The sequence below is a fragment of the Bombus vosnesenskii genome, unplaced genomic scaffold (genome assembly GCF_011952255.1).
Source record: "Bombus vosnesenskii isolate JDL3184/JDL3185 unplaced genomic scaffold, Bvos_JDL3184-5_v1.1 scf7180000013314, whole genome shotgun sequence".
Classification (NCBI taxonomy): domain Eukaryota; kingdom Metazoa; phylum Arthropoda; class Insecta; order Hymenoptera; family Apidae; genus Bombus; species Bombus vosnesenskii.
In genome coordinates, this window is record NW_022882960.1 from 4747651 (window position 1) to 4761952 (window position 14302).

Genomic DNA, 14302 nt, shown 5'->3' on the forward strand with positions numbered 1-14302 from the left:
CTGAAAAATCGAAGTTAAGCTTGAAGTTGAAATTAAGCTTTGTTATAAACACGACGCGTCTTTGTCGTGTAATAATTATCGATATTAGGATTGAATAGTAATAGGAGTTGACGACGATTAGACAAAATTAGAATGTATTTGCGATCGTTAATTTCTGCAGTGTTATGTGGGTCATAGATTGCCTCTGGACGTAAGGAAAGGGAATTATATGCGGGCGAAAATCAATTAAAGCCCTTCGAGTACTTTTCATCTAATTGATTCAATTGTGAATAACAAAGTCGACGTATTCTCCTCCTTAAGAAGATTATATATCGAAAATTCCCACGTTTCATTTCATTATCCTTCTTTTAGTACAAACCTTTTAATAAAAGATTCATTTCTGGAAGTTTTGTTTTTTTTTCTTTTTCTTTTTTTAGTAAAGATGCAGTCCAAATTTAAGTTTTATTACTTTATACCTCGAACTTACCCGATATTCAGTGTAACTGTTTTAACGAAAATATAAAATTAATTTAGAAATCTAATATAAATAATAGGATCTTAACGAAAGCAAAACATTTTGTTGTAATATTTTTCGTTCCTAATATTGCTATTAATATCAACAGCTATTATTAACATCATTACTATTTCATTACAATTTTTCTTTCTTTAAGCTCAAAAAATATCTCATTATAAATATTGTATTACTCTTTTTTGTATTTCTTATTTTCTGTCTCTTCTAAACATCGATAATGTTTAGATCGAAATTATGTTTTTCAACTATGATGACATTAAACTAAAATAACACGTTAATTTCAATGGATACAAGAAATTCTTCAATAACATTACATCACTAAAAGATTATTTCATCTCATTCTACTCCTTATTACGATAAATTTCAAGATAATATCGAAGATTCACCTCTTGTTGTTCCACATGATGTTACATAAGTAAATAGACTATTACTCTAACTACTCTTCGTCGGATTTATCGTTTGTTGTCGCTAATTTTCTCTGTAAACTTGTAAATATGTGCCGCGACATTGGCATTTTGTTTTAAAGCTATGTACCTGCGTAGTGTCATCGTTATTTTTCTATTCTTAACTTTCGCCAAACATTAGAAAGATAACAGAACGAAAAACTATGTTGTAACGCAGGATTACCGATGATGTTGTTCGATGAAAATAAGTAAAAGATGTTATAAACAAATAATAAGAAGATATTTAGTTGCAAATTATGTTTGAAACAAAATTCACATTTTTCCTATAGTATCGATATCTGTGTAAATATTAATATGTAAATTTTGACGAAGGTAAAATCGAATTCCATTTTAAAAATGAAGTTTTTACAAAACGTTTGATATCCTGATTAGCGTAAATACGAAAAAGACTTATTGAACGATCTTTTGATCTGAAAACCAGGCCAGAATTCAAGGAAACTGTGGCAATTGTAGCTATAAAAATTGCGACATGCTTCTTTTTCTCTTTGTAATTGAACGGTCATTGACAGAACGAGATAGCAGAGGAAGAGTAAATAGGCGACAAAAATTTGAAATAAAAATCCAACATGAAGTTCATTTCCCTCTTTTTATTATCTCCATTCGCTGAATCTACTTGGAATAAAATATGCAATATACAATATTTATAAATATTATAGCATTCGTTTCTAATGTTTAATGCTACCAGAAATATTCTTTTTGTAAGTTTTACATACTTTATACAACAAGAAATAATTCGTCAGAAATATTAAAAGCTCATGGATATTCTGTTCGAAATTATATTTTATTGCATTGTAAAGAAGAAAATATGTTAATTTTTCTAACATAGCGTATGGCTCTTATTCGTTTGATACCTGAATCGTGTAATATACCTTTCTATATACAAGAAATTTGATAGATGAAAAATGTTAATTTTATTAATTATTCTTAAATATTCTATATTATCATGCCTATCACGTATTTCTTTTTATCAAAGATACGTAGATATAAATTTTCGATTTCATATGACTAAACATCATATGACATTTCTTTTGTTAGCTCATGATGCTTCTAAAACATTTCTGAAGTAAGAAACAAGCCTTTTTTGGAGTTATAAAATCGGGAACTGTTACCTCCGAATAACAATCGTCAGCATTCGCACGTTTCAAGTTATTTTCTTCTTTCAGAGTCCAATTATTCCATCTACTTTTTATCATTTTTTCTGCCATTCTATTCACCATACGAGATGTTGCAACGTAACGTTTTTATCGTACAAATTCACGCACCACTTTTTGTCATTTACTGTGATAGGTTGCTCGACGAGAGTATAGGACACGTAATAACGAGAGACAATATGTATATTGTATACCACAGACTTCGAGGTCACATTCGTTGCATACGCCTACGAAGAGGAATGTCGAAATATTTCTTGTAAAACACCACATTAATTATATTTACGGTTCTGCGTTTTCTCTTCGGATTCATAATTAGCCAGCATGAATTTCAGCTTTGATTATTTTTCCTTTTTTCGTTGGTATCTAGGGGAAAAAAGAAGGTATACAAAAGCGTGTATTTCATAAGGAAAGATATATTAATAATAAGAAAAATTGTTTCCTTATGCTGACATAAAGATTTATTAAACGAGCAAACCTTTCAAAATATTTTTCTATATTTAAGAAATTTATTATTTAGAATTATCTCATTAAATTAATTCTATTATCAAATAATTGTCAAGTATTTTAGAAGTTGCTTCCTTCTATATTTTCAACTTAAGTAGTTCAATTATTCTTTTCGTTATGAGAAGCGATAAGTTTACATTTGTTCTTAATTGAACAAATACTATCAGTGGAGTCTCAATCGCTATTATTGACAGTTATATCTATTATTGACTGATCATTCGAGCGACGATACTACAACGGTAGATGTATGAACGATATTATCAAAATAAATTTCATGATTATTGAAACTATATACGTTCATTTCGGGCAGTCTCTTTCTAATAGAAAATGTTGAATACCATATTTAAAAGCTTTTAATTCCAAATAAATTTTATCTTCTTTTTCATGTTTTGTATATTACTAGATAAAATAAATGGAAAAGTTATGAAATACATATAAATCATAACAGGAAAAATTCGATGTCGCTTTGGATATAAAATGTACAATTATTTAATCTAATGAAATATATTAAGCAGATATATTGGAATAAATGAAATGTAATTTTTAAATAGTTCGCAACTTCTTCTCTAAAATTTAATTCGTTTATTCTTTGGATAAAACTAACACGAATTAAATGATACGCATAATATCGACGAGTCAACATCAATGAAGTGCTGGAATCGATAGTCGCAGAAGGTGATACATACGACCGGTATAAAAATGAATTACGTCTTTGAAAACACAGACAGTACTCATTATTATTCACAATATATGCTGATCGACATGCGTGAATCTAGTTAATGCAACCGTGAGAAATTAATACGTGCATCGGATTAGAAACATGAACTGAGATTTTTTCTTTTTACACCCGTCTCCAACACTTACTCGATACTATATCGTCTGACACATAGTTTGAAACGATTAGAAAATAGTGAATTTATCATTTATAAAAATTATAATTTATCAGATATATTACATATACATTCATAGAGTTACAATTATAAGATAGTATAACTATAGAAAACGAATGTTTTATATTTGGAAAATTTTTCAACTTTCTTATTATATTACTTATTTCGTATATTAATTATAACTATTATAATTATATCATTTGCTCAGTATATCAAATCATACACGAGCTTATAACTTATAAGGATTATAATTATAAAATACTGTAGCTTTTTTTTTAATATTTCATATAGATACCATTATGTGAATAATGTAAGTGAGAATCGAAAATGAAAATTCATTTTCAATGTTCATTTTATATAATTTTGCCACGTTATTTTCAACACGATTAATTTTGCACTACATTCGTGTATCTTATGGTAATATAGACGCGTATGAAACAAAGAAATTAATCTCAATTGAATTAAAAGGTCGCGTTGGAGCTCGTTTAGCTTAATTATCCGTTTACGCATGGATCGTGTTAAATTCAACAGCGTTGTTGCGCAAAATTTTAGTCAACAAATTCACGTGTACATCGGTTACGGCGGAACGTGTATACATAATCTGATACAAGTAGTTTCTATCCAATCCGTATACATACTTATTTCTTCTTCCATTGTTTAAAATCTTTTTAGAATCATATTTTTAATCGATAAACACGTCTAAAATTATTCATAAATATATCATTCTATGTAATTTATATCAAATAAACGAATAAATAAATTATTTCTTCGGATATATTTTGAAATTACGAAAAGAAAAGAAAATAATAATAAAATTTTTAGTAACATAATTTCTTTATCTTAGAAAAAAGTAACATAATTTTGTTTTAATTCAGAAAGAAACACGCTATCGTAGCTGTGTGTTTATACTCTCGAATTAAGATTAGCCTGAATAATTTAAGGGTTCATTGGCGCCCGGATTCTCAAGGTTAGGCTTACCGCCATGTGAATGATATTTTTGGGGCAAGACAGATTTTTACTAAAATTATTTGACCCCGGTGGCCAACGTCCCTCTGGGTTCTTGCCTCTGCTAGCTCTAATTTTAACGAAACCGTGATTCACAAGCAACGAAGAATTTTAGTAGCGTTCGCACACTATCCGAATTCTTCGTGAATCTCTCGTGTCTCAAGCTTCTTTATCTTTCATCATTATGATTATTACGACGAAAAATTTACATGACGATGACATTGAAATGATCAAAGATCTTTTCCAAGACACGGAGAATGGTAATTTTCTTTAATACATAACAAATCTATTAATTAATAAATCTATTAATACATAACTATCTTTTAATCGCAATCAAAATGTGAATTCCTATATTTTGTTTTTGATAAGTTTCTTTCCTTTATCAATTAAGAAGAAAAATAAATACTAATATCAATATCACTCTGATTTATCCATTGTATCTAATAATTCTGATTATAATTAATCAAAATAGTATTTTATTCAAATAAAAATCAAAATCGTAAAAAGACATTTCGTAGATAAATTAGTATCGTCCTGCAAGTTTCATTCTACTTGTATAACTATGGTGTAACCTTGGTCCCGGCCTTCAAAATGAAATTACTCGTGCACGTCTCGGGAATTGCAATCAATTAACGCGTGCTAATTATCCGTTTCAAATGCAAAACTATATTAACACAGCCTCAAGATTTCTGTCAATCATGTTTTGTTCGACATACAACAAAGGAAAGAGAAAAAAGAGAGAAGGAAAAATGGAACAGGATGGAACATAAAAGTATAGTTGTGAGACCTCTGATGTGTCATGTCAAAATTGAACAATCCGATTGTATTTTTTTTCTGTGTATTTTATTCTTTCCTTTTTAACGAAATATGTAAAAAGAAACCGATAAAAAATGGCATGGAAATATTTCCTACTGAAAATACTATAATACTGAAATAATATGAACGCGTTATTTTTTAAACCGAACGTTTCACTGTTAAATCATAAATATTTCGTCCAGCACTTTTGCTAGTTGCAAATTCTATTACATAAAAATTGACATTGCTGACGGAATCACTTTTTTACGTTTTAATTGATAATTGTAAATAGACGAGTACGATGTTAAATATCGAACGATGTAAAACTTACATAGTAAATAATTATTAACTATAATTTGTAAGTAAATTTGTAAATTTATAACTTGTGAGTTCTATGGCGATATAAGTATAGTATAAAACGTATGCATCAAATTGCTGACCAAAGCAGTTTTCAATGCTTCGAAGTATCGATAAAGTGTTTCTTTAAGACACGATAAAAATGCATTCCACGAGTCTGTTCACGAGATACTTTCTATCAGTGATAGTATCTTAGCTAATGGCAACTACTTATTCACGAAAAAGAACTCACGAGAAATTTATATAATGCAATCAACCCAAAATAATGTTACACAAGTATATAATACTTATGAAATCATATGAAAAAAAAAATAGGATATATTTGTATTTGGTAAAGATATAAAAATGATTTTTTATTTCAAACGTCCCAATTTTTGGGAATGGCGATCAGTTATCGAAAAGTAACAGAAGGTATTCCAGATATATTAAGTAACTTCACCATTTTGCAACTTTTTTGCTTTTAAAAATATTGAAAAGTGAAACTAGAAATTACATCAACATCATCCGGAAAACTCCAAACTTTTCATTTTCTAGTTACTTATAAAAAGATTTCTCAAACTTCATTTCCTTCAAGATCGTGAGAACATCTGTTTATACGGCCACAAATATCGGTCAAAATTATTTGCTAAAAACGTAGTAGATTCGTTTTATGTAATACAATAATCATAAAAATAGTTATCACAATATATGAATAATTATAAAAAATATTTACATATCTATATATAAAAACTATCCTCATCTGCAGCTTTCAAAATTACCTTCGGTGTCGTATATTCGATGCCATAGAGAAAGAATTAAAAGTCCGAGTCTACTTAGCTTGTTACCAGTTACCTTTTATGCAAATTCGTATTTCGACAAGCTTAATCCTTTGCACTCCTATGTCGAGTGTGACTCGACGTCAATTTTTATCTCAGGAGCTCCTTTGTCGAGTCCCACCTTATTTGTGAAAGAAAGCCAGGATTGCATCCTGGAAATTGTTTCAAGATATATCACACAATTAAAAATTAGAAAATACAACAATAGTGTGAATAATACTAGTATTTAAGTGAATTTGTTTCTTCCTTTATTCACTTAAATTGTCTTATTTTTGAGTTAAAGTAAATTTCAAATAAAACACTTAAAAGCGTTGGCAGCTGCTGCTAACGAAATTAAAATAAAATTCGAAGTGCAAACGGTTGATCGAACAAACGGAATCCGAATAGAAATTTATTTCATCCATTGAATATTATAAGCGCTATACTCTGAATATCTAGTATAGTTTTTGCATATGATGTGCATATCTATGTCTTTCTGCACTTCCAGATTTCCTCTAAAAGCATGAAAATCCATAATCCAGTTATCTCGCAAACCAAATAAAATTCCCATAGCAGTAGCATCCTTTTCCACCGTACGAAGCAAACCAATCGGCTTTCTTTTCCCCATCGATGTTCGACGTATCGATAAGACGGTGTCACAGACTCGAGACATTCCACGGTGCCTGAGACCTTTATCCGTTGTTTATAAGTAATTGTCGTTGCAGTCGATAAAACGTAACCGCATACATTTGCGTTTTAAAACGAATCCCCCCCGTAGACTGACTCATTCATTGCAGCCGCACGAGTCTGATCGATCTGTCAGTCGAGCGAGGTTGTTCGCTCTGAGAGGGTTGCCGTGTCCACTCTGTTTCGATCGAATCGATTTGTCGGCAGAACAAAAAAAACAGATCTTAACTTAAAAGATAAAAGTATGACAGTGAAGTTTCTTCGAAGAAAGTTTGTTTGGTAGATCCTTGCGCGAAAATGCGTGAAAATATGAATCGTAATCGAATATTGTTTTTATCGTGAAGATATAGGATTTTTGGAATTTCAGGGACTCGTTGCGCTAATTGAGAAATTTCTTTCGTTTGGATGACATAACACGCGGATAATAGACGATTAGCGTATCGAAGAGTAAAAATAGTGAAAAGTAAGAATTTCATACAGCGTGTGTTTTTCCGCAGTATCGTTTAAATATAAAAGCAATATAAAGTAAATAGATAAATAGTGTGGTGAAAGTAATATTTTTTATCGAACGATCTCATTATTTGAACACTTCGACGATATTTTTCCTCTTATTGTTACTTCAGACGATAAATTCCATAGGGAAAATTATAAGACAAACAGTAAAGGATAACATAATTTCAGAAAGTAAACAGTGAAGAATATGTTGAGTGTTGATATTTTTTAACAAAACTTTTTTAACAAAATTTTTGACAAAAGAAAACAACTTTGTGAACCGCGCCATCAACATGACAGTCGTATGCAACGATGGTAAGATGCACATTTTTCTGACGCTCGTTTAACGAATGTAACGTAGAATTTTTATCTTTGCGTTAGTCGGCCATCAAAATTCTATGCTTGTTACATCGATAAATAGGCACCAATTGTTCCTAAGCAACGCTTCTTTTCACGAAGAACTAAAATATAAGAATTGCGGTCAACAGATATGTAGAAAGTTAACATCGTATCTTCACTATCGTAAAGAGTTGCTTAACTTAGTTTTCACGTTTCTTTTGAACAATATTAAATCGTAATGAATTGATATTAAGAAATCCTGTCGCTAAGCCAATTGTTATAATTATAACGTCTATTACAGAGAAATTTAACGGCACAAATCTCGTACAGTAGAAATTTCATGTAAGAACATTACAGGTTCATGAATTTGTTTGCCATTGCACTTTTATGATAAGAACAGGATGCTCTTCTGGCCTCGAGACAAAATATTTCGTCTAAAGAAATAATTTCGTCTAACGTATGAAGAACACACATAAAAGAAATGTTTCGTCAGCTTTCGACATAACAGGCTACTAAACTCACAGGATACTTTAACTTCTCTTTACTTAAAATGTAACAAATTTTACATATCCTTCTTTTTATGCTTTGACAATTCTCATTTTTAAGCGTGTAATATAAAAATCACTTAAGCATTGTTGAGAACTTGATTTTTCTCAGTCGATTTTATCTTTCTTGATTTTTCTTCATTTTTATAAGTCACAGGATATAATTTTCTTCCTCGCTATTTCAATCAGGAATATAAGTACTGTTCATTATCTCAATGAAAAAGAATCAAGAGGTAATCAAACATAAAATGCTATCTACGATGAACGTTGCCAAACTCTTGTATGGTTCAGATACTGCTAGATTTTTTCGTGTCTACATAGCACAACATCGAGCCGCTTAATAGAAGCGTGAAAAACTAAAAATAGCACTCATTGATTCTTGGTCTAGTTGGCGAAATATGTGATATTCGAATAAACGATTCATCGAAGATATCATAAAAATAAATATAACTATTATCCGTTTCTGTTTACGCATCGTTGCGACATAAGCCTATCGCATATTATCGTTTTATTGAAATTCGCACCTTGAAAAGATTGTAGCTTTCGCATTCCGAATTGTATAAAATTAAGAAGGAAAAACTTGAAAACTCGTAATATTTCGAAATTTCTATGCCAAGGTTTGCTGTCGTAAAATGTTACGTCTATGAATTTATGTTGGAATTGTACTCTAATTGTTATTGTTTAAATACACACTTCGTACTCACGCGCCTTCAAACGTGTAAATAATAGGCAGTAATAATAGAAATACATCATTAAAAAAAAAATACACCGATGTTGAAATTTCTATAAATATCAATACTAAAGAAAATTGCTCGTATTAATAATAGCGTGTATAAAATTAAACTGTTTGATATCTATTATTATAAATATTATAATATTTAACTGCACGACACAATATTACAATTATTACAATTATTATTATTACAATTATTATAATTACAATTATAGTATTTATAATATACTACATAGTATACATTACATTATTACTATTTTATAATGTTGCATAAAAAAATGTCGATCCAAACCGGTAAAGAATAAATAATAAATTTAACGATAAAATTTAATTAGAGTCTTGAACGAAATATCTATAAAATAAATAGTAAAATCACACAATAATTAATGTACATAAATTCCATGAAACATTTTTTATTTTCGAAAAACAATTGAAAGATTACTACTTTAGAAAACAATGCTGTACGAGTTTAAAAAAATGTTACGTAACATTTTCCTAACAAAGAATAAACATTAGTCGAACAAAGTCATAGCTTCCTTTGTATTAAAAGAACATCTAAAGACCAATTGTACTTTACTACCGATATAATCTTCGCAACGTAATTCCCTGCTATACTTTCAAATATTTCAAAACAAGGAAATTAGAAATTTTAATTCAGGTTTTGCAACCTGACCCCTGGAGCATCGAGTTTCTTGTGTGTTTTGTTGCAGACGACAGCTCACGATGCGCTCGCACCGAGTCTGAAAGGACACGACAAAAGATTCAGGAGGGTGTTAGGATTCGAATCTACTCCAGGATCATAATCCTACCAGTAATCGCGTGGGATTCGTTGAAAGAACTTACGATCCTTCGAAACTCGACGGAAGACATGGCTCAAGTTCCTCTTATCAGGACCGAGGGAAATGGATCGACGGAATCTTCGATTCGTAACATGGTGATTCTTGAGGTAAAAAAAAAAAAAAAAAAATAAGAAAAGAATAAAACGAAAAAGTTCTCCATACCTTTCATGATTTCATGAATTGTGTGTATTGAATGATGTATGAATAGCGCGTATTCACATTTTCTATGCTTACGTATCCTTTTATCAACATCTTATCGATCTACTTTTTTAATCGTCTATCAAATGGCGTTTTGATTTGAATTGCATAAACTGCGGTAACCTCAGTGTAATACCTTTTGGCTTATATCGGGTTTAAACAGAAAAGAAGGCATTTTGTTTGCGCGTGTACGATATTATCCGCTGATGTTTGTTAATCAATAGAAAAAAGAGTATCGAAGAAGTCGATTCGATAACTGTTGCACTAAATGATTTCTATAACGTTATAGCTTGTTTAAGATTCTATTTTCTATTCCTTTTAGAAATTACGTTACATTCGAGAAACAGATTACGCGTGGCGTAAGTATTATACTTTTATCTAAAGGATTTTATCTATATTAAAATTGTACAGAATTTCTTATCTAAAAATTTTCTGGGTGTTTAATGTGTATATGCGTGTATAATAACCTGTTTTAATCTTTCAAAACATCTAAAGCCTCATATCGTAAAATTTCATTCGTTTTTCTCGTATTACAGAATTTTATCATTTGCACCACACTTCCATCGAATCATATACGTTACACAATAATTTAAAAGATCTGCAAAGTCGCTCAATCTTCTCGTTCTCTAATTTGAATAGAGAACCGAATATAAGACGTCAACATAGAAATTTCGTATCTGAAAGATAAAGAACGCTGTTAAGAAAACTATAACAAGCGGCAGAAATCATTACGAAAGAAACGGAACCGATCAGAAAAATCGAACGCTTATCACTATGTAATAAACATTATGAAATATTATGAAATATTATGATATTTAGTAGGTAAAACAAATTTCTCTCCAGGTTTCATCTTTTATATTCTGTTCGTAAAAATATGAATTCACGTAAATATACGCATCCTGCTCATCACGCATCTCCTAAATTCATTTCTCTCACTTACGAAACCTGTATTGGTTCGCGTGATCCTGAAACACAATGAGAAAAATTTCTTCTCTCCTTTTAAATGTCTGGTACTGTATGTGCATATTGCATTTAGGTTGGTCGACCCGGAGACACGTGGACCTACTGCGTAGGAAGGCAACGACTCGCCGAGAAATCGGAATGTTTCCGTGCTATGCTCCTCGGTCCTTTAGCGCCTGCACCAAGCGATCCTCCACCTGTGTTGAGATTACAACACGTGGACAAAAGGGCTTTCGATCATTTACTCAGGTAAACACAGTGTCGATAGTTATATTAAAATTGGAAGTTTGTGGAGATACGATTAGTTCGACTATGGTAGAGCTCGTCTAAATTACAATAAATCGGGAATTTGCATTGTAATTCTAGCGGAAAGGAGGCTGCCACGAGAATATTTTCTAGCTGCTCGATGAGGAAAAAGAATAGATCTAGCGCATAGAGGACAAGCGCGTCTGAATTTAGGCGAAATAATATTACGTAACATACACTGGAGTTTAAACAAGCGTTAGCTGTATTTGATACATTTGGAAATTCAATTTTTTATTTTGTATTGCTTGAAATTCTTCGTGACTTTATAAACAATAGTAGATAACAAAACTATATCATTTCTTTCATAGCATAGTTATTTTATGTAACTTAAAATGGGAGAGGGGGAGGGCTAAAGACAAAAGTGGTGATCTTTCACAGAAATCAATCATTATAAGAACATGGTTTAGAGAAGGATAACCTTTACGACGTTTTAATCAAAATCATAGAAACGTAGTAAGAAGAATTTGATAAATAATATCTCTCGTCGTTCAACATCTTAACCCTCTTTTATAAGTAAAAATAAGAATTCCTTTTATTAGAGAATCGAGTATTTTTAGAAAGAATCGCGATGCGATTATGGCAACGTCTCTGTACACATTGACGATACTTGGTACCATCGCTTACTTTTGGATTCTTATTTTAATTACATTCCCGTTGATAGTCCGTTGCAAACGAAGAATGATCACAGCTCGACGTCCGAGGAAAAGATGTAGTAGATGTAAATTTCGAAGAAAATTCTCCTAGAACTTGTCACATCCAAATTAGCCCAAATCTAAGCGAAAGGTATTTGATAAAATAATTTCTCACCTAACAGTGCCTACGATTAACTAAAGATTAGGGCAGTTTTGGAGACTTTAATATTTTAAAAATTCTTATTGGATAAAAGAGGAGGAGTTGGTATAAATCTGAACAAACATGGCTGAAAAATATGGTTAAAATCTGTAATTCAACGATACAAATCTTCAGGCAACTGTTTTCTTTCATACCAACTCGAAGTACGTTCATCTTTGTGCAGATACCTTCTCGACGAGACGATCAATTTCCATACCGTGACTATGGCTAAATCAACACTTCATGCGGCTCATCAGTATCTTTGTCCAGGATTAGTACGATTGATCGTTGAGTTCCTCGAAAAGAGCCTAACTCCGATTTCCGCGCTTGAAATCTACGAAGGCCTCACTCTTTACGCGAACCACATAAGCTGGCATCCCAACTGGTCACCTACAGCTCCTCCTGCTCCCGGTGATGACGCTGCTGAAATAGGTATTGTCACTAAATTGCCTTTTTTGGAATTTGGACAATTCTTAATTAATATTCCTCGAATAACGCTCTTGAATCGCACGAGAAAAATTACAACGGAAATTCCATGGTGAAAGTAACAATTGGCATAACACGATAAAAATTCAAGCTATCTTTAAATTTTTAATTTCGAATCGTATGGAAATTTCTACGATCGTTAAATAATGCTTTAGTCAATATTTTATTATTCTATTCATTATTCTACGTTAATAATTGTTTAAATAACTAGAGCAACCAATTAAACCATCAATGTTTAACGCTGAAATTCGTCATATTTTTTAATAATTTGGTAACCGAGAATTTGGTAATTGAGAATTTGTAAAAAGGCGACAAATCTTTCAAACAATGGTTCCACGAATAAAACTTTCAATGCCATCAAGTATATCGCTAAACGAGTGACATTACTGCCACTAATTGAATTAACCATGAAGCCACATTACTAAAACACAACCGACCTATCACACCCACAAAGTAAACACTACCGCTATTGCCACTCCTTGTAATCAACTTATCTTAAAAAAATCCACAAACGCCAATTCATCCTAAAAAATATTGCGCACAGCGCTAATTCACCAGAAAACATAATTCCAAAAAACATTAGTAAATTCTCAAGTTGTTCAGCAAGATGAGAAAAGTTAGACCATAGAGAGCATACTATATAACTAATTCTAATATCTACTAATTTCTCCTACCATTTCTCCTTCCTCCAGGATTAGAACCTCGATAACTAAAACCTCGTTGAAATCTTAGCCGCAGTCTGTACGCGACTTCTTCTCGCTTGTTTGGACGTGATCGACTCGGATCCGGAGACGGTTTTCTGTCAGGAATACTTCCAACAATTGAGTTCTACCGAAGTGAAAGAATTGGTGTCTCGAGACACCCTGAGATTGACCAAAGAAACGATACTGTTCGAAGCATTAGACAGATGGGCCATGTTCGAGTGTAAAAGAAACGGAGTCAAACCAACAGCTAGCAATAAGAGAGCCGCGCTCTCGGACGATGTTTGGTATAGCGTCCGATATCTTCTTATGACTGACAGAGAGTTCATCGAAGGTCCTATGGCGAGCGGAATCTTTTTTAGCGAAGAGTCGGCTTATATCGTCGCCAGAATTTTGGGACATACGGTAAAACACGAGGAAGAGAAGGTACGTTCACACTTTTTCGCACTGAACTAGTATATATCATTGGATCAAACGATATATAATTGTTTGGGTAACATTAGCATTCATTTTCACGTGATAACAATTTTTGATCAAAGTGGTTTTGGGAAAGGATGTTTTGATTTTTTGAAGGATAGGAATAAGATCATACATATGTAATTGATATTTATTTTCACCATATTTAGATACTTAGAAATGAGTTATTCTAGTCCAAACTGTTTTTCACTATTTGGGATTCGATAATATCTCTTAAGAAGATTAATTATTTTTTCT

General features: G+C 31.5%; 1 protein-coding gene across 2 annotated transcripts in view; it reads left to right on the forward strand.

Moving 5' to 3' along the window:
* The window catches only part of LOC117235209 (BTB/POZ domain-containing protein 6-B), a 34122-nt gene that overhangs the window by 15159 nt on the left and 4661 nt on the right, over positions 1-14302 (forward strand). The window contains exons 1-5 of one of the 2 annotated variants that reach the window (XM_033497030.1): positions 7877-7965; positions 9978-10213; positions 11341-11513; positions 12586-12833; positions 13620-14014. In XM_033497030.1, coding sequence (XP_033352921.1) covers positions 7944-7965; positions 9978-10213; positions 11341-11513; positions 12586-12833; positions 13620-14014 — 1074 coding nt within the window. In that variant the 5' untranslated portion in view covers positions 7877-7943. Of the gene's footprint in view, positions 1-7876; positions 7966-9977; positions 10214-11340; positions 11514-12585; positions 12834-13619; positions 14015-14302 lie in introns of those variants that run through there. The other variant, XM_033497029.1, reaches the window with a different exon arrangement.